Source organism: Impatiens glandulifera, chromosome 2, assembly GCF_907164915.1.
Source record: "Impatiens glandulifera chromosome 2, dImpGla2.1, whole genome shotgun sequence".
NCBI lineage: Eukaryota > Viridiplantae > Streptophyta > Magnoliopsida > Ericales > Balsaminaceae > Impatiens > Impatiens glandulifera.
Genome location: NC_061863.1, coordinates 17,167,835 through 17,188,330, shown reverse-complemented (window position 1 = coordinate 17,188,330; position 20,496 = coordinate 17,167,835). Strand labels below are relative to the sequence as shown.

At 31.0% G+C, this 20,496-nt stretch overlaps 2 protein-coding genes across 3 annotated transcripts; both read left to right on the top strand.

The window, feature by feature from the left end:
• The first annotated feature begins 642 nt into the window (after positions 1-642).
• On the top strand, positions 643-2,703 carry LOC124927379 (F-box protein FBW2). 2 transcript variants are annotated; one of them, XM_047467786.1, is made up of 3 exons: positions 643-802; positions 1,118-1,439; positions 1,862-2,703. In XM_047467786.1, the coding sequence occupies exons 2-3, from the start codon at positions 1,126-1,128 to the stop codon at positions 2,499-2,501; spliced, it is 954 nt and encodes a 317-aa protein (XP_047323742.1). In that variant the 5' UTR covers positions 643-802; positions 1,118-1,125; the 3' UTR covers positions 2,502-2,703. The 2 variants fall into 2 exon arrangements, with proteins under 2 accessions (XP_047323742.1, XP_047323743.1); XM_047467787.1 differs by having other exon boundaries at positions 644-802; positions 1,126-1,439.
• Positions 2,704-14,983: 12,280 nt separating this feature from the next.
• Positions 14,984-18,997, top strand: LOC124924425 (alcohol dehydrogenase-like 2; the record flags this gene model as incomplete). The annotated part of the gene is made up of 9 exons (XM_047464468.1): positions 14,984-15,190; positions 15,300-15,349; positions 15,457-15,782; positions 16,335-16,417; positions 16,890-16,965; positions 17,245-17,309; positions 18,213-18,308; positions 18,490-18,651; positions 18,761-18,997. Coding segments are annotated over 9 exons (1,182 nt in total), but the record flags the coding sequence as incomplete, so codon positions are not given.
• Between the last annotated feature and the right edge of the window lie 1,499 nt (positions 18,998-20,496).

Sequence of the window (20,496 nt, the reverse complement as noted above, 5' to 3'; positions counted from 1 at the left end):
ATATTAAAATGTTACGGATTCAATCTAGTTTGGAAGAACTTTGAATGAAAGGAGGACCATAACGATAGGGTACACTACAACAAAATATATCGATAGACTTAAAATGGGGAAATTTGACTAAATTACTTTAAAGATGTCTTTATTTGATTTTTAGCAGCGCATAAAATTAAATACGCTGGTGACACTTTTTTTTTAGACGAAAATGTCTCCGTTGCGAGACGCAACCCCGACCGGCATTCGCGAGACGCAAATTTTTTTTTTTTTATTTTTTTTGTAAATTTTTCAAAAAAAAAATTTGTGTATCGCGAATGCCGGGTTGCGTCCAATTATTGTAGACTTTTCAAAAGGCATTGTCGACTTTTCACCTGCCATCCGATTTCGTTAAAAAAAATATAAAAATGTTACCTGCGCTAGTAAAAAAAATCAAATAAAGCCATTTTTAAGACTATTTCATCCAATTTTACTCTTAAAATGATTATATGATTATATGTTTGTGTCCCTAAAATATAATACTTATAAAATTAGATAAATTATTATTAGAAGCGTTTTTACCGGAGTCTTTAATCTTTACTGTGGTATTTTCTTGTATAGGTAGCAGAAATATCTCCTCGATAGACTGTTTGGTACACTTCTTGCCTCTCCTTCATTCCTTCTATCCCCATCTCTGCAACAATCCTCTTTTTCTCTCTCTATCTCTCTCTCTGTTTGTTTTCTTTCGTTCCCCCACCGTTTGTGGCGGAATAGCCGGTGGATCTTAATCAAAACCCGATTGTGAGAGTTCTTGGTGGCCGGATTCAACCAGGTAACCCCAGATTTCAACTTCTTCAATGTATATTCTTATCTCAAATTCCACATTTTTCATCTGTTTCTTACATGAAAGACAACTTTATAGCGCAGCCACCATAGATCTATGTTTCTTTCCATCAGATTAGAAATGGGGTCTTCTGTTCTTCATTTGAGAAACCCTCCAACCCCTTTTACTGATTTTGGGTAAATCATCTAATAAATCGAAAATGTGGTTAGACTAAGGTTAAAATGAAATCTTGAAAATTCCCCCAAAATAAATGTTTAACCTTTTTTAACTGTTTGATTCTGCTTCAAATTTTCCATTTGAAAGTGTCTCAGATGGAAGAAGAACAGGTTTCGGATCATCGGTGTTGGGATGAGCTATTGCCGGATACGCTTGGCATAATCTTTTGTAAACTATCTCTTCAAGAATTGCTCACGGTTGTTCCAAGAGTGTGCAAATCTTGGGAGAAAGTGGTGAATGGTCCTTATTGCTGGAGGGAAATTGACATTGAAGAATGGTGCAACGGATCCACGCCGGAGAATATCGATCGGATGGTTCGTATGCTCCTCACAAGGAGCTGTGGTTCCTTACGCAAGCTCTATGTTTCTGAACTTCATGGAGATCCAATATTCTCCTTCATTGCTGACAAGTAAGATGCCCAATCTGAATTCACATTTCTCAATTCAAGTATTATTGATTTTTTCCCATTATTTCAAGTTTTTCATCTGGTAAAAGTCTTGAACTTTAAGTTCCAGGAAAGGTTTATTATTTGGATATAGTCTATATTGCTTTTGAAAAAGTTGATTTTAGTTAAGTGATTAAAATATTGTTTGCATTTAATATTTTAAAATGTTATACAGTCTAAGCAGGATAATCTTTGGTGTTTTGGTTGATTACTTGATTAATTTGGTATTTTGATCAAATGATTTCAATTGGGAAGTTGATTGATGATGGGATAATGAGTTTTAAGCCTTTTTCAATTTTGAGTTATTTGAATTGATGATGGGGTAGAGATTAATTCTTCATAAAACAAGAAAACAAAATTGTTTAATTTCCTGATTATGATTGCAGTGCGAGTTCTCTTCAGATGCTGCGATTGTCGAGGAGTGACATAACCGATGATGTGATTGAAAGAGAGGCGGAGAAGTTCTCCAATATCACATCCTTAGACCTAAGCTACTGCTGCAAACTGGGTGCTCGAGCACTCGAAGCAATGGGAAAGAAATGTCGGTTACTCTCATCCCTAACAAGAAACATGCACCCTTACTACACAGAAAGCAAGGAAATATTATCGCAGGATGAGGAGGCTTGGGCCATTGCCAGCACTATGCAAAAGCTGAAGCAGCTTGAAATTGCATATCTCTTGGTTGAAACAGAAGGTGTGATGGAGATCATCCACAAGTGTCGAGATCTCGAGTTATTGGATGTGAGGGGATGTTGGGATGTGAGGATCGAGCATAAGGAAATTGAGGATAAGTTTCCGAATTTGAAGATTCTGGGTCCTCATGTTCATTACTGGAACAAGACTCATTGGGAATATATGATGTCTGATTGCTCTAACTCACTTTACGATTCGGATGACATGTTGTTCGACTATGAAGATGATGACGATGATGAGCAGCTTGAGCTTCGGTTCTACGATGGGTCGGATGGGGATTTTGGTTACGGTTGGCCTTTGGATCATGATCGTGGCTGGCCTGCTTCTCCTTAAGGTTGGTTGGCTGGCTGGGGGTGGCCTTTGGACCATGTTTCTGTTTGTTTGTGTTGTGTTTTGTTTTGTTTTAGTTGAATGTTCTTCTTGAACATGTGGTTCTTATTTCTAGTATCTACTATGAACCTCCTTTCCAAAAAAGAAAAAAAATGCATCTACTATGAACCTTTATCTATCTAATCTTATTTATCTATTCCATGTTTATTTTGAATATGCAAAGAAAATAAAAAAATGGCCGACATCCTTGAGATAATTAAAATATTCATAAGACTTTTTGGTGAGATTGTTGTTGAAAAGGGAAAAAGGTTAAAAAGAAAGTTGAAGAATAAAACATAGATCGTCAGATTTCCGTGTCTTGTCTGATCAAATACTAATTAAATCGATTGCACTAGAGTCACGTGATCTTTGACATTTTCTGATCCACATTCCCATTACTTTAATAATTATATTAGTCCACTTTTTATTGTATTTATTATTGTATTCTTAATCAAATAAGAACATATAATTGAGCTGGATTGGTGTTTATGCTCTATATTAATCTTAACAAATATTTATTGACAGAATTTATTAGACTAATTTTATAGGTAAATTGAAGTAAGAGTAATTCATAATTAATCAAGATTACGATTTAATTTTTTTGTTTAAAACGTCGTTAAGTTGAAAAAAAAGATGCAATAGACAATAACATCTCTATGCAAAGAATTTTTTTATTATTAATTTAACTAGTATAATAATAGATCATAACTCAAATAATTAATAAATATTTTTCAATAAAGTCATGCAATATCAATTGAAGACAAACACCCATGCTTAGCCAGTCAGCCTAAAGAAAAGTAGACATCCAATAAAATCAAGTCTATTTTGACATTTTAATATGTAAAAAAATTGCTTTAGTGATGAACTATTTTTATTGGTACCAAGTAATTTTTTATAAACATTTATTTAATTTTCATATAAATATTCTTAATATATATATATATATATATATATATATATATATATATATATATATTATTGTTTGTTCATAAACTTTTTGTTTTTTAAAATTTTATAACATATATAAATCTAACATGTAATTTTTTTTTATCTTTTATACACTACTTTACTACAAAAATATTATCATTAGTTTTATGTCTAAATCCACTAGGTAGGTCAAGCAATAAAATCACTCATAAGAAATCAAAAAAATATGTTCTATGTTTATTCAGAAATATCAACATAAAAATGTTTAATAAGCTTATTTTACTAATATTCTACTCCTAAAAATAATCATTCTTTTTCTAAATGTCCAATTTTTATTTCTATTTAAAAGAAAGATATCATGATCCTCGCACCCTGACATTCTATTAAATTTAAGACGTTTTAAATGAAAATCAAATTCATAACCTTTAGTCTCTAAGAGAGTATTATTGTCATTTGAGTTACCTTAGCAGTTACAATTTTCTTTAAATATTGAATAAAAATACATAACCTTATATATTATTAATTCAAATAACTACTCAACATGATTTGGAATTTGGATCCATCTTAAGCCTTCATATTAAATGCAAATTAGTGAAGGAGTTGCAAAACTGGGGTGTTTTTTGCAACGTGTAACAATTTTCATGCCTAAGATGTGGTAGAACCACTTCTTCTAAAAAAACAAGGTATGGATGCATGTAAAACCAACTTGTTCCAAATGGACAAATTCCATTTTCAAAGTCCAAGTGCTTGCATTGCAATCTATAATCTCGAGTTTAGCCATAAATTATTATGTACAGTACTGTAATTTGGCTCAAATTGTAATTTTTTTATTAAAATATTGAATTTTGTTATTGTTATATATATTATTAGTTAGTCAGAATTTCTTTTAATTGTTATATTTTATTTTATATAATTAATATAAGTAATTTAGTTCAGGTTAAATGTTAAGTTAATGATTAGTATGATTTCAAACCTTTGTAGTGTAAGTTTTTTAAAATTTGTTTAGGGTGTCTGCCCTGTCGGGTATAGGCGGTGGCCTCCATGGCCTGCCCTATTTATGCATGAACTATAAAATGTTATAAATACTTTTCTTTTAATAACTACATTGATTAAACTTCTAACTAATCAATTTGAGATTTTAGAAAATACCAACTATTTGGACATACATGTTGATGAAAATCAGATTGATATAATTAAACGACCTAGACTCTAATAGGTTTACTAGCGGCGGAATCGCTCCTGAACGTCGAATTACAAACTTGTTTTCCTCGTTTTGCGATAGTCGGAGAAGAGCGCAAGCCAGGTCGGAGCCAGAATTTGAAATCTACCGGGGGTAATTTTTTATCAAAAAATCTATCCGGACTAGTTTGATAATAATTTAAAGTAAAAACAAACTGTCATCATGACCTTCTAGCGAAGGGAAATAATCAATGCCGACGGTAAATTACTGTCGCTATTGTCAAAATACATACACAAATGTTTTGAGCCTTATACTTGGATCCGCCCCTGGTGCAAGCAGCATTCTCCTTCCTCGTCGATGAACCTATTCTCAAGGCTCTGACAGGCGGTTTGATTGCGCCGAATGATGCTATTATATCTTTGTTATCATGGCAGAGCGAGAGAATGAGAATCATAGTGAAGCCGTATTCTGCTAACTGCTGATTAGAAGATGAGATTAGATTGATGAGCGGTTTGATTGCGCCGTCTCTTGCAACATTAATTTTGATTCTCTGATTTATTCCATGGCTTCTTGTTATGTTCTTCGATTGAGGTGGATTCGAGATCAGGGTGTTAGGTTTTTTTGTTTTCTTAGTCCATGAAGAAAAGTCCAGCAAATAGGCTCATCTTGGACCCCACTTAATACACTTATTTGGGAGTAAGATAAAAAGGAGAGAAAACTTCTTTTGTAAGAAAGAAAACAAGAGAAAGAGAGAGAAAAATCAAGAAAGAAAAGAGGGAAAAACTTCAAGTTCAAGTAGTCTTAGTGTTTTAATGATCGCCGAAATTTGCACCCTTGAATCGTCCAAATTTTTTAACATCAGCTTCACAACTTCTGGGCCAACATTCTGAGGTCTAGAGGTCGGGGTTTCGTTGCTGGAACAATAGCAATTATTTCGATGATATCCTTTCTTTCTTGTTTTTTGATTGTTTCATTATCCTTGATGTGCATGTTTCCAAAGGTATTATGAATTTGTATCCTCTAGTATGGTCTAGAGATGACTTTTGTATTGCTCTCTTGCTGGTGATAGTGGATTTTAAACGGCATTAGGTATCCCGTGGTTTTACCCATTGAGGGGTTTTCCACGCTAAAATTTTGTATTGTTTGTGTGTGTGGTTGGTTGGTGTATTACTCACTGTTTTAGGGCTGTGTTGATTGCATTTTGCATACCTATTTGTTAGTTTCCTCACAGGTTTAAACGGTTTGGGAAATTGTTGTCAAACGAAAGTTAAATTCCGCATTTTGTTGTTTACCGTTGTGTTGCATTTTCATCACAGAGATGAGGTGAGAATTTAGATCGTCGCAGTTCTCAAAAGCGCAGGCGATTAAGAGACGACGATTCTGTGATGAGTGTTTGGTATCATGGTATCATTATTAGTAGGGAAAGAAAAGAGATAAAAGGAAAAGAGAAATGATTGAGATAGAAAATTTCGTTACTGAAAAAATAATAGATTTTTTTCTCTTCTTTACCCTTATTCTTTATCCATTTTAATCTCGTGATGCAGTAACACCTAATTCTCTTTTCCAAATTCTCTTCCTCTTATCACTCCTCAAAGGAAAATGATGAAGCGAGAACAAATATTATTGTCCCATTTTGGGACAGCAGATCCGAGCCCCTAAAATTAGGTAATTTTCGAGGAAAGAAAGACGCATTGCGTTGTCGTTGTGTTTGTTAAAAGAGAATAAAATTAAAGCGGTACAATTACAATCACGGTGGATAAATCTGTGTTTGTTATGAATGATTTGGTATCATTATTAGAAGAGAGGGAGAAAAAAATATGAAAATATGAGGTAAGAAAAAAAAATATATAAAAATATTAGTTAAAGCCGATCCGAACTCGCCTAATTGGGCTGGACTCACAAGGAAGGGATCATTTGTACCATAGACTATTACGATTTAATAAAGTAAGTTTAAAAAATATAATAAAGATAAATATATAATTATAAAATTATATCGTTTTATATATATTTTTTAAATTGTAGGGAGGACAGTTATCCCTCCCCCACGCACAAGGCCCAACAGTAAATCTCATATATAAAAAATAAACATTTATTCATTTATCTCCCTCTTTCATACCTAACCTCGAACTCGATTTAAAATATCCGAACCAGACTATCGAGTACCCACGAATACCGGGCATACGGGTACTCATTGCTCATTCTAGTTCCCTTCAGGCATGAGTCACTTCCTTTGGTCGTTCTGCACATTGACAAAAAAAATCAGGTTCTTAAATACTCTATGCTTCTTCATTACAGTTGGATGTAAACTAATGTTAATCATTAATTTAGATTGCTACTAGTGATCTAAATTCACTTGTAAACTAATGTCTATATCATTAATTTAGATTGCTACTAATGATCTAAATTCATTTCTCTTGCATTGTTTGTTGTTATAGTTCGGTTTTGATTCTCTGTTTTGGAGTTGTTCAGTTCTGAGCTTCCTCTATGATATTAACCATTTGTTTAAGTGCATTAGTGATTGTTGGGTACTGGTTTACCCCTATTGTTTTCTGTTATGCTTTCTGCATTTTCAGCTTCCTAGAATTTGGGAGGTGAATTTCCTTGAGATTCATCTTCTCCAATGGTTGGCATGCGCTCGTCTAGTGTTTTAATTCGAGCAAATCAAGACTTAAAAACTCTCAAGGATGTGCACCTTACCTCTTCAAAGACTAAAATAAGTCTGAAAATTATGCTAAAGAGAACACCATTGGAATGACTGGTGATTGCTCTAAGAGTTTAGGAAATGTTAGCTGTGGGATGAAGTTAAAAGTGTTGAGATCCATCATGAACCAATTTAAACATTACCTTAAAGTGTTGAGAAATGTCAAGTTTGGAGCCAAGAACAAACTGTGATTTTAAATGACCTTAAATTAGGAGAAAATGTTCTTATTAATGTATTAAATGATGATAAATATATGATTGAGAATTTAGCTGCACATGTTAAAATGAATATATCAGGTCTGAATGTCTCTAAAGATCCTATCGTTGAGCTAAATATGGGAGAAATCAATCATACAGTTAATGGTATTCATGAGAAAACAGACAGTCATAAAACAGTTAGTTAAGTGATCCTAAGAAGAGCTACAACTTAAGTGATGATTCTAGTGAAAAGGGCAGAGCTGAAAACTGCTGCAGCTAATTGGGCAGGACAGCTAATTGAATAGGGAGACATGGGCTTAGGTGCTGGTTGTAAAGCTAGAAATCATAAAGGAATCGTGATTATGACAAATAATCTCTAACTTTCTCTAATATTAATTCTATCATTTTTCTGTTTTTGGAAACAGGATAAACTAGAGAGGATGTGATATATGTTAATTGCTATCGACAAGAAACTTAGCAAGAAGGTTAATTATTTGGAAAAAAATCAAGGTTAATTAATTTGGGTTTTATTGTCTCCAATTTAGACATGGATGTGAAACCAAAGCAATGTATGAATAGTGGCTTCACCTTCATTGTTAATTAGTTTTGCAAGTTATACAAATGGGAAGAGGGTAAAATGTTCAATTGCAAGCCCCAGAAACGGAACAGATCTGGGTCAATCTTCAAAACATTCCTCCATATTGCCTGCTTGGAAATTCGTTGAGATTAGAACTCACAATGGAAAGTTACGAAAGACATCTATGGCTAGAGTTTGTATTGAGGTTCACCCATGAAGTGTTTTGCCTAAAGAGATTGAATTCAAAGATAGAATGTGGAAAATGATACAGATTGGAATCCAATATGAATTGTGTTCGTGCAACACCTTCACATATTCCATCCTAAAGTGTCCAATGGACAATCAACATAATAATCAGGATCCCCTCTATAGCCGACTGTGTTAATTTAGAAACATGTAAACCCAAATATCTCAATTCCATGAAAACAGGGTCACTATTGAGAAGGATAAACATGTTGGTGAAAAGTTGAATCTTGGGAGAAAGGAAAGGAACCCAAAAAAACTAGAAAATATATGCAGAATGCCGACAAAAGTAAAATTGTGATTAGCGTTGAAACTGAAGCCCCCTAATGCTGAAATTAATGGCCTCGATATTCAACAATACTCTTGAGTTTGAGTTTGAGTTGTCTTCGTTCTGCTATAGAAGTTGGAAGAAACAATCTTATTAAAACAAATTAGAGAGACATCTAGTATACACTCATAGAGATAGTGAAATCTTTTTTTTGTTTAACTCTTATTTTTATTTATTTTGTGTTTAACATTTGATTATAGTGAAGTTTTTTTGAATGTCCTGTCAATTTACTCTTTGATTTGAGAAGGTTTCCCACATTAAATTCTTGGTACGGTTCTTGTGTCATTTATATTTTCATTTATATTTGTTGTTTTTCTTTCCCAAAGTTCCAATCAAGAGAGAATATTTAATTAATCACGAGTATTTATTCTGCTTTATTCTCAAGATGAGGATGGTCCAATAACGCTAAATGTTAAAAGACTTGCGCATGTTAACGATGAAGAGGTCAATGACAAAGCGGGGAACGAAGGTCACATGTCCCAAACAGATTGGGAGAGTCGGGGTCGAGAACTTGACGCAAACTTAGAATGGAATAAGATAATTTGAAAAAATAAATTGCTGCAATGAGTGTGAATCAGCCGTGGATCAGGAAAATCATAAAGCAAATAAATCAAATTCAAATACATGTGAAAATAGAGGTTCAAAACACAATTGTATTACTCCTCTAGTCTCTAGTGAAACCATCAAGGCTTTAGCTGTTAAAAATTCAAATTAGAAGAATGGGTTGATTCATTGTTCTAATGAAGCTAGTTCCAAATCAATGAAGGCAAAGAAGAAAAATCTAAAAAGACAATGACAAATAAAGGCCATGATGTACAGGGCGGAGCCAAGTAGGGTGACCCTTATATCTACTAGATTTGGTTTCTTTTGTTGATTTGTTATAAAGATTTTTTTACAAGAATTATATACTTTATTATATAATAATAAAAGAGTCTGTGTTTGTGTACCACACTAATATATATTTATTATGTGAAGTGATAAAACGTAGGGAATGAATGATGAAATAACGTGACATCATACCAAAAATGAGAAAGTGTGAAAAAAGAGAATAGATAAAATTTATTTTATTTTTTAAGTCAATCAAATTGCGCAACGTTATTTTCCTCTCATTCTCTCTCACACATTCCCCAATCATTTTTTAAATTTATTCCTTCTTGAAAAATATTTATACTATCACACTAAACCCGGCCTAATTTTAAAAATTAAAATTCATTCCAAAAAAAAAATTCCTTATAATTCTAGTGTTAAAATAGAAGGTTGTATCGGTTCTAGATTAAAATTCATTCTCACATATTTTATTAGTTCTAAATTGAAATTTCAATCTTTTTTGAGATTTGTATAATTCTTAGGGTATTTGTAATATGTTATAGCAATTTGTATTTATGTGAATAGTTGTTATACTCTTAATATTTTGATAATAACTTTTTAGTATCTAATATATAAATGGTGAGAATTTTGAATTCAACAATATTATTTTAATGACAAATTCGGAGAGAAAGCAACAAAAATAATATTATTGATAATCTTTGAAGTATACATTGAGATTCAATTATTGATGAAGGGCGGCTTTTGGCGGCGACTTATCAACCGCGGACGATTTTAACGACGTTATCAAAGGCAGGGAAAGAAGAAGGGAACGACGACGACAAATTCAGCGAAGAGGGATTTTGGGAACGGCGAAATCGGGGAAGAGGGAAAAAGAAGTCACAGTTTTATATTAAAAATAAGTAATGTTGGTGTTATTGTATGCAGACGTTAATAATCATTTAATGGTTATTAACGTCGATTTTAGGAAGAAAACCATGGTTAATAAAAAACACATTAACCACGGTTTTATCTAATACCGTGGTTAATAATGTGAACCAAGAAAACGTTTCGTTTTCCAGTAGTTTCACATTATTAAGCATGTCATTAGGTAAAACTGTGGTTTATAAATAATCACATTAACCATAGTTTTACCCTAACATTGTAGTTAATAATGTGAATCAAGAAAACGTTTCATTTTTCAGTAGGTTCACATTATTAACCACGGGCGTTATGTAAAACCGTGGTTAATAAATAATCATATTAACCACAATTTTACCATAACGGCGTGGTTAATAATGTGAACCAAGAAAACGTTTTGTTTATAGGTTCACATTATTAACCACGGCGTTGGGTAAAACCGTGGTTAATAAATAATCACATTAACCACAGTTTTACCATAACGACGTGGTTAATAATGTGAACCAAGAAAATATTTTGTTTTCCAATAGGTTCACATTATTAACCACGACGTTAGATAAAACCGTAATTAATAAATAATCACATTAACCACAGTTTAACATAATGGGCATTGGTTAATAATATGAACAAAGAAAACATTTCGTTTTCCAGTAGGTTCACATTATTAACCACGGTGTAAGGGTAAAACCGTGGTTAATAAATAACCACAATAACCAAGATTTTGCCTATAGCCGTGGTTAATGTGTTTTAGTGTAAACATATTAACCGCGACATTACCTAATGTTGTGGTTAATGTGTACATATTAATCACGGCATTACCTAATGACGTGATTAATAATGTTTGATTAAGGAAATATTATCTTGTTAATTATGTGTTTTACAAAAAAAAAATCAATCTCCAAACGTGTAACACCACATTCTCTCAAATTGTCTAGCTACTTAGAGGTGGTCTTCAACAAATTCCCCCAAGAATTGGTCAAGAAAGTTAGCATGGGCTTGGACTTAAGATTTTTTTACCTAATCTTTAACCAATCCTATAAATACTCGACCTATCCTAGTTTCATTTAAAGATACCTTCTTTTCAATGACCGAAATTTTAAGGCACCTCTCCAACCTAAATGGTTACATCTTATGAATCAACAAAAGAATCATTGAATCCTACACCATATTATATCATTTTTTATTATTTTGTTAATTATGTGTTTTACAAAAAAAAAATCAATCTCCAAACGTGTAACACCACAATCTTTCAAAAAAATCAATCTGTAAGGAACATGCTAAGTGACTGCAGTAATTGGTTTCTCCTTCTAATCTTTAACCAATTAACTTCTAACAAATATTCAATCGGGTTCTTCTTATATATCTTCTATTTCCTTATAACAAATTGAAAAAAATCTCAAATGAACCCGGATTGCAAATTGGTTTGAAGGAAATCAACAGTTTAGGAGAAGTGGTTTCATCATAGACAATTAGACTCTTCTTGGAAATTTTGAAGAAGAGATTGATGATCATTGAGAAAATTATGTAAGGAACGTGTTAAGTGACTGCATGAATTGATTTTCTCCTTGTGATCTTTAATCAATGAGCTTCTAACCAATATGCAACCGTGTCCGTTCTTAGATATCTACAATTTCCTTTTAAAAATTTTGAAGAATATCTCAAACGATCGAACACGGATTTCATATTGGTTTGAAGAAAATCAGTAGTTTAGGAGAAGTGGTTTCATCAATAGAAAATCAGACTCTTTATTGAAATTTTCATCTTGAATTAATCATTCTAACTAATTAAAGATGATGGAAATTTTGAGAAAGAGATTGATGATCATTGAGAAAATTCTATAAGTAACGTGCTTAGTGACCGTAGGAGTTGATTTCTCCTTGTGATCTTTAACCAATGAGCTTATAACAAATATGCAACCGTGTCTGTTCTTAGATATCTTCAATTTCCTTTTAACAAATTGAAGAATATCTCAAATGAACACGGATTGCAAATTGGTTTGAAGGAAATCGGTAGTTTAGGAGAATTTATCTTAAATTCCTTATGGGGAGAAACGAAAGCATTCTATTTACAGGCCTCGAAAATAGTTTAGAAAAGATTATCAGTGACGACATTTGTCGGTGGTCGTTAATAGTCTGAATATTGATTATTAAGGACGACGTTATCATAAAGCCGTTAACCACGGCTTTATAATAACGCCATCCTTAATAATCAATATTAAGGAATTTGTCGGTAGAAGATTATTAGGGACGACATTATCATAAAGCCGTGATTGATAAACTTTTTATTAACCACGGAATTATGCTATTTCCGTGGTTATTAATATGCTCTAAAAAATGCGGAGAAAGCGCAGGGAAACATGACTTTTAGCAACAACGTTCATCACAAAACCGTGGCTAATAATAATGGTGGGAGTGTAGCGGGAAAGCCAAAACATTAGTCATGACAAATACAATGAAAGTCGTGGTTAATAATATTTATTAGTGTCGGCCTTACATGGATGACACTAATAATATCATTAACCACGACGTATGTTCGTCGTGGTTAATGTTGATCGTTAAAAATACTTTTTCTCCTAATGGGCCAACTAATTTACATTTTTCTAATAAATTTTTTGAATTTTTTTCTTAACTTCATTATTCACTTCCCAATTGAATAACGGTGCAAAGATGTGTGAACCAGTTCTAAATCATTCAAGGAACTTTCCTACGTTGTTATTTCTAAATTTGGGTTCCATCCACTTTTTACCATCTCTCGCAACAGGTATAACTTCATATTTATTTTTACATATTCTATTCTAGTTATGTACTATGATTGACCTAGACGTATGTTTATGAGAAGATTAGGCATGTCCCTTAGTCATAGATTATAAATAGGCTTTCATCATAGAAATATGCCTAGGTTTTAAATTTTCCTATGTAAAAATTGTCAGGTTTAAAATAAAACACCAACAATTTTGAAGTAGAAACCGCCTTTCTAGACATGTACGTGGGGTATAACACTGATTCACTTTCTAACGTTGTAATTAAACACTGAACTCTAAAAAATTTGTATGAAAAAAAATCACAATTTCTTGAAAAACAAATTAGGTGGCAATTCTCCAAAAGAATAAAAAATATCTGCAGACCAATTTTAAGGCGTACAAACTCTTAAACTAGACATCATGAGTAATGTAATATAAGTTATAATATATTGGTAATCATGTCTAATAAATGTTGTAATTGTATATAATTGTATATATACAATAGAAGGTACATTTATCAAAGTATATCAAAACATAATGCTCTCCAACTCAAAATATACTTGTGGCGTCCTACGTGTGAGTTCAATATGGTTTCATGTATGAAAACCATCATAACTTATCCATATTATGATTTTGTATATTGTTTGATAGGTAAGAAATTTAAATTATTTTAGGAATGTTTGATTTGTAGATATCCAATTTATAAATTTTGTATTAATTTTTTGCACACAAATATTATGTTATTGATGCTAGTTATGAAATAAAAGAGTTTATTTAGCTCCATATTCAATGTCACATTGAGAAATTTCGGGGAAGTTCACCTTCAAGTTTAACCCATGAAACATTCAACAATATATATTCATCGTGGAGGACTATAATCAAACATACATTGGGAGGAGTATGATTTTTTTTTTTGGCAAATTTTAAAGAATTGTGGTAGATTTTTTATATAGCCTCAAACTGTATCGTTGTAACAATTATGTGTATACACATTTTTATAAGAAGACAGTCATCGATGAATGTGTAAATGACGATGGTGACGACAATAACGACCACTGCAATGACGACTATGATGGCGATATTTTGTAAGAAAACATTCACGATGATTATAGAGAAAAAAAATGAGTATATTTAGATATTTTCTAGTGTCAAAATTGTGAAGACGTAAAGAACGAGATAATTAGCCATATTGTACATTACTTATTAACATTAAGAGCCACCAATATTGTTTAACGAGGAAATATTATCTTAAAAAAACAAAATGTACTTTGCTAAGTAAAATTCAATTTTAATTCACTTGTTCTATTAATATAAGTAACATATAAAAAATATATATTTAAAACTAAAAACTAATAACCTTAAAAACTATAAGCATCTGCATCAGATTCATAACTTAACTTAAAAAAAACGTTTCCAAATATATTTGTATCTTGTTCATCTACATTTGTTCATACCAAAAATACATCTAAAAATTATTGTTCAATTTCTTAAAGAGATGCAGACTCATACATATCTCTAATTATTATGACACATAATTGGGATAGAAAGTAAACAAAAGCAGATGAACAATTGAAAAAAAAATCAAAATGGGACCCTAGAAAATATATATAGCCTGTCATTGTTTCTCCACTATCAAAAAGTCACTTTCCCTTGGCCCCCACAATTATTATTTCTCTCCAACCAGTATCAATACCTGTCTTCTACAAATATTAAATTGTAGATAGAAAGAACATACAGCTGCAGCAAAGCTCCATGGAGATCATCAGATGCAAGGGTTTGAAACTTTCTTCATTTCTTAAAATAATATATTATTATTAACTTTACTTGATCACATAAAGCTTGTAACATTATTAATATTATTAGTAAATTTGACAATATTATCATTGTTAGTACAGCTGCCATATGTAGAAATCCAGGAGAAGCTTTAGTAATAGAAGAGATAGAAGTTGATCCTCCTCAAGCTTGGGAAGTTCGCATTAAAATCATTTGCACCTCACTTTGTCACACTGATGTCACTTTTTGGAAACTAAATGCGGTATATTATATATAATCCAAAACCATACACTTATTTAAAATAATTATTTGTCAATCATTTTGTAATAACTTAACCTCTCCTAGTCCTAATCATAATTACATCCGTCCAGGGACCTAATACAACGTTTCTACCAAGAATCTTCGGCCATGAAGCCTTTGGGTACATCACTACTAAAAAAAACTAGACCATTAACAACACAAATGTAGCTAAAGCTCATCCGAAGTTGTTGATCTATCAATAACGACGGTTTTAAATATTGTTTATAGGGTTGTGGAAAGTGTGGGAGAAAAAGTGGAGGAAGTGAGAAAAGGAGACATGGTGTTGCCTGTGTTTCAATCCGAATGTAGTGAATGTATGGATTGTAGATCAACGAAGAGCAATTTGTGTACAAGTTTTCCGAGTCAAGCTTACAATGGCATGCCTAGAGGAGGAGGCAGTCGGTTTAGGGACACCAAAGGAGAAAATATTCATCATTTCTTGTATGTCTCGAGTTTTACAGAGTACACAGTTGTTGATATTGCGAACGTTGTTAAGATAAGCGACCATATAGCTCCTGATAAGGCATGTCTTCTAAGTTGTGGAGTTACCACAGGTAAGTGCTTTAATTTATCATTATTAGTTAATATTGTGCACAAAGTTCTCTTTCATTTGTTTTTTAACTTAGTGTCATCTCTTATATAAATTTTTGTGAAAATAAATATAATCTAAATTTTAGAAATCACTATTATAAGTTTATTATATTACATGATATTTATCAATTTTAAAAAAACATGTTTTTTTTTTGTTTTTTTAAAGAGGAGAATTATGAAAAATATTATAATATTATATTTTTTGTTAACAAGTATCATACCAAAAAAATATAAAAACAATTACTTTTTTAATGAAGTATAATATTATTAAATCATGATAAATTATTTGAATTATCAAAAAAAGACCACTTGTAGCAGGTGAGTTTAGTTTGACAAGATGAGAAACATACAAGTGGATAAATGATTGATGTTACTTGGAGGGGTTGTTTGACCTAATTAATTATTTTAACATTTATTCAATATTAATATTATAATAACATTTTTTTTTATAATACATCAATTAGATTTCTTTTATTTTACCTATAATTAGATGTCATTTTCGGTTACATTTACAGGGCTTGGAGCAGCAATGAGAGTTGCAGAGGTGGAACAAGGCTCCACTGTTGCAATATTTGGGCTTGGTGCTGTGGGTCTTGCGGTAATTTAATTTTTATATTAGAAATGTTAAGGAAGAAATCCACTAGGATACAATAATAATTATTTTTAAGATATAAAAAATTACAATTTCATTCTTAAAAAATAAAAATCTTAAGATGAAACAGAAACATAACTTTGGTGATAAAAAATAAAAAGATTTTTTGAAGAAATTGGAAATTATAGTAATAAACTAATAATCTATCATCAAAACTTTGAAAATAATGATATAAAAAAAAATTTAAGAAATATTTTATAATTTTAACATAAATCTATCAAACAAATAAGGTGAAAAGGATTTGCCTATCAAAAAGTTTTATCAAATATCTATGATTGGATTAACTGTAAAACACCCTGATTAAAATGAAAAATTACGACAATTTAAGTGGTTCTTGAAAGAAAAGACATTATTTTCAAAATAAATAAAATTTAACCTAACTTAATTGTTTAGTTTTTTTATAAAAGAATTGTAACAGGTTGCAGAAGGTGCACGACTAAGAGGAGCTTCAAAGATAATAGGAGTGGATTTAAATCCCGATAAATTTGAAATTGGCAAGTGTTTTTTCTTTAACCAAACATTCGTTTTTTACATTAGTTCCATCTTTTTTTATTTGAGTATGATTTGTTCAAGTTCTCATGTCTCATCATCATTAGTGATTAATTTTTATGTTTTTTATATTTATGATAACTTAAATGACAAGATTTACTTCGTAATTTAAATTAAATTGAGGATAAGAACCATATAGTATCGTTTGAATACATTTTATATATTGAACAATTTTAAAAACAACCGATTCAATTATCCGCATTGTACTTTTCATTTATTGACAGGAAAGAAGTTTGGAGTGACTGATTTTATTAATCCTAGTGTCGTCCATGCAAAATCTATCAGCCAGGTAAGAAGACTATCTCATATTGCACAAAAGTTTAGATAATTGTGTTCACTTTTAACAAGTTAAATGGGCTATTTCATAATTACAAATGGAAGATTTAAACCAAAATAGACTGCAAATCTTATTTGGAAATAAGTAATTCAACCATTTCATAAGATGGAATTTGAATATGTGATGAATGAGAAGTAGTTAGTCTATTAGAGTTCAAATAAACTTAAAAAATAGAAAGAAAAAAAAAAGTTCACTTAAACGTACATTTTAAACCTACTTGCTATAAAAAATTGTTTCACTTAACCTTTTTGAGTAAATATTGAATTTATATTTAGAATTTAGAATTTCAATTGTATTTCTCTTGTAAATCCAAAATAAAATACAAAAATATTTTCAAAGTAATTAATTATTAGTCAATACAACAAACTTACAAAGTTACCATGTGTTTCATGGTGTGGACTTGTCACTTAATCTATAAGTATTTAAAACTCAAATGTTGTTATTTATTTTATCATGTATTTATTTTGTGAATATTTAATTAGTTTGACACTTAAAATGTATATTAATTAACAATTAAATCTTATTTTTTTAGTTTAACCAAATACAAACTTATTTTTTTTTAAATATCATAACATCAACATTAAGATCATCTTACTGTGTAATTAGGTGGAGAGGAACACATTAATAGTATCATATGGTACAAATCATATAGTAATGATGAAATTCCTAAGTATGGCCATAAATTACTATCTCTTAAATATTTTTGATTTTTAATGCTTTTCAATTTTGTTGTGATACTTCATGACCCATATATATCGATAAGATATTCCTTTCAATATTTTAATTAGTGTCTTAATTCCCACTTAACATATAATCTATTGTTTTACGAAAATTAATTAACAAGTTTATTGGCAGGTAATACAAGAGATGACATATGGTGGTGCTGATTATTGTTTTGAGTGTATTGGTCTATCTTCCTTGATGAAAGAAGCTTTCACTAGTTCTCGACCGGTATCTCTTTTTCTTCTTTTCACATTGTTGTTCTTTTTGAAAATATGCATAAATCTTCGAAATCCACGACTTTGTGTCCATTGTATTTATAGTCTAGTTAGCTCTTTTCGATTATTTTTTCAATTATCTCCTTCAATCCCTTAATCATGAAGTACTTAAAATATGAATTAATTACTTGTAGGGTTGGGGGAAAACGGTAATAGTAGGTGTGGATGGGCATGGGTCGACGTTAGACCTCGACTTATTCAATCTCTTAAGGGGAAGAACGGTTAGTGGCACCATGTTTGGTGGAATCAAACCCAAGTCCGACATTCCAAAACTAATCCAAATGTACCTAAACAAGGTAATTAACTTCTAAGCAAATTAATTAAAAATATCTTCTAGCTAGTAGTATTTTGTATATATCTAGATGAATCTACTAGTAAAAATGTATTATATAATTTGGAACGCAGGAGCTTAACTTGGAAGGATTCATATCACATGAAATAAGTTTCAATGACATTAACAAAGCATTTGAGCTACTTGAGCAAGGGAAGAGTCTAAGATGCATCATTTGGATGGATAAATAAATTTATCCATTGTCTTTGGCCATTCAAACTTAATTTCTCGGATAAATATTACTATTGTTCATTTGTTTTATGGTTGCAAAACAAATATCTTAATCTAGTATAAGGTTAATTATTTATTTATCTTTCTGTTTATTAAACCGAACCTTAAATTTTCAAATTTAGTGGGATTGAACAGCATGTATTGATCAGCATGCAGGCAAGGATACATTTAAAGTAAATATGATTCTTCATAAGATTGGGTTAATAAACTATAAATACATTCAAGGATTTGCTTTTTGAGCTTGGATTGTACCGGCGATCCGATAGTTTGCTAGTAGTATTTGTAATATACTTTTTCTACGGACTTAGGGCGTTACATGTGGTATCAGGGTTGAACCATACGGAGAGCACTTTTTGAATCTCGCGGAAACAAAGTGTTATGTGGATCACTTCTAGAGTCCTCTTCGGAGGAAAACGGGAGGATGAATGAGATCGTGACGTCGACGAGGACGTCGCGTGAATAAAGTTGGGGAGATTTTGATGTCCCACATCGAAAAATCCTAATAAATATGAAGTCCAAGAGTTAGAATAATATATCATGGATACTTTTTGAACTGGGTTGTAGTAACTATTGATTTGTTCGAACATATTTATAGATTATTTAATTATATATACCTGAGTTTGGGGTTAATTATTTTTAAAATTTTGCCTATTTTTTTAATGTAAATTTACAACTACGATCTTTACTTTAATTTTAATATTACTTATTTTATCAATTAAAATACCTTTATTTTATTTATATTAAATTTTAATTTTAAATAAAAAAATTATTTGAGTAATTTAAAATTAAAAACCTAAATAACTTACTTTTAAAAACAAAAGTTTTTGAACAAAATCCCAAAAAGAACTTAAAAATCCAAAATCAAACAAGCTTCTTTGATGTGAGGTTATTTAGAAAAAAAAAATCTACAAGGGAAAAAATGGTTAACAACAATGGATGTCATGTATTTCTCCAACTTAGAGCACGTTTGATTTTTTTGGTTTTTTTTAAGTGTTTTTAATGGCTTTATTCAAAACTTAGTTATCACTATATTCATCTAATAATTCTTTTTATCTATTAAAATACCATAAATATTCTTTATTAACCCAAAAAAAAAGAGGGAAAAAAAGTACAAGAGTGTTATGGTCAGGGTTGTTATGGAGCCGAGCCAAGCCAAGCCGAACAATTTTAAGCTCGACTCATTTAGCATATATTAGGGCTCGAGCTCGGTTCGAGCTCTTGTATTAGAGTTTTAGCTCAACTCACATTGAACTCATAAGTTGCTTGAGCTCGGCTTGTTTATAGGAAATTAAGCCTATGTTTTGATTGAGTATGTACACATGAGAATGCCCAAGTAAGATTTGTAATAAGTTATATTAGATAATTTGTTGAATAGGGTAAAATAATTTTAGTTATAAAGTTATTTCTATTTATGTTATTATATCAATAATTTAAGGACTATTTTGTAAGAGGTAGGGAGTTATTGTATCAGTTAATAATATCGGGAGATGGCCCCGTAGAATTTATTACGTTTTTTCTATTCTTGTTCTCACATTTAGAAACATTACTCAATTATACGTTTTTTCACTTGATTCTGAAA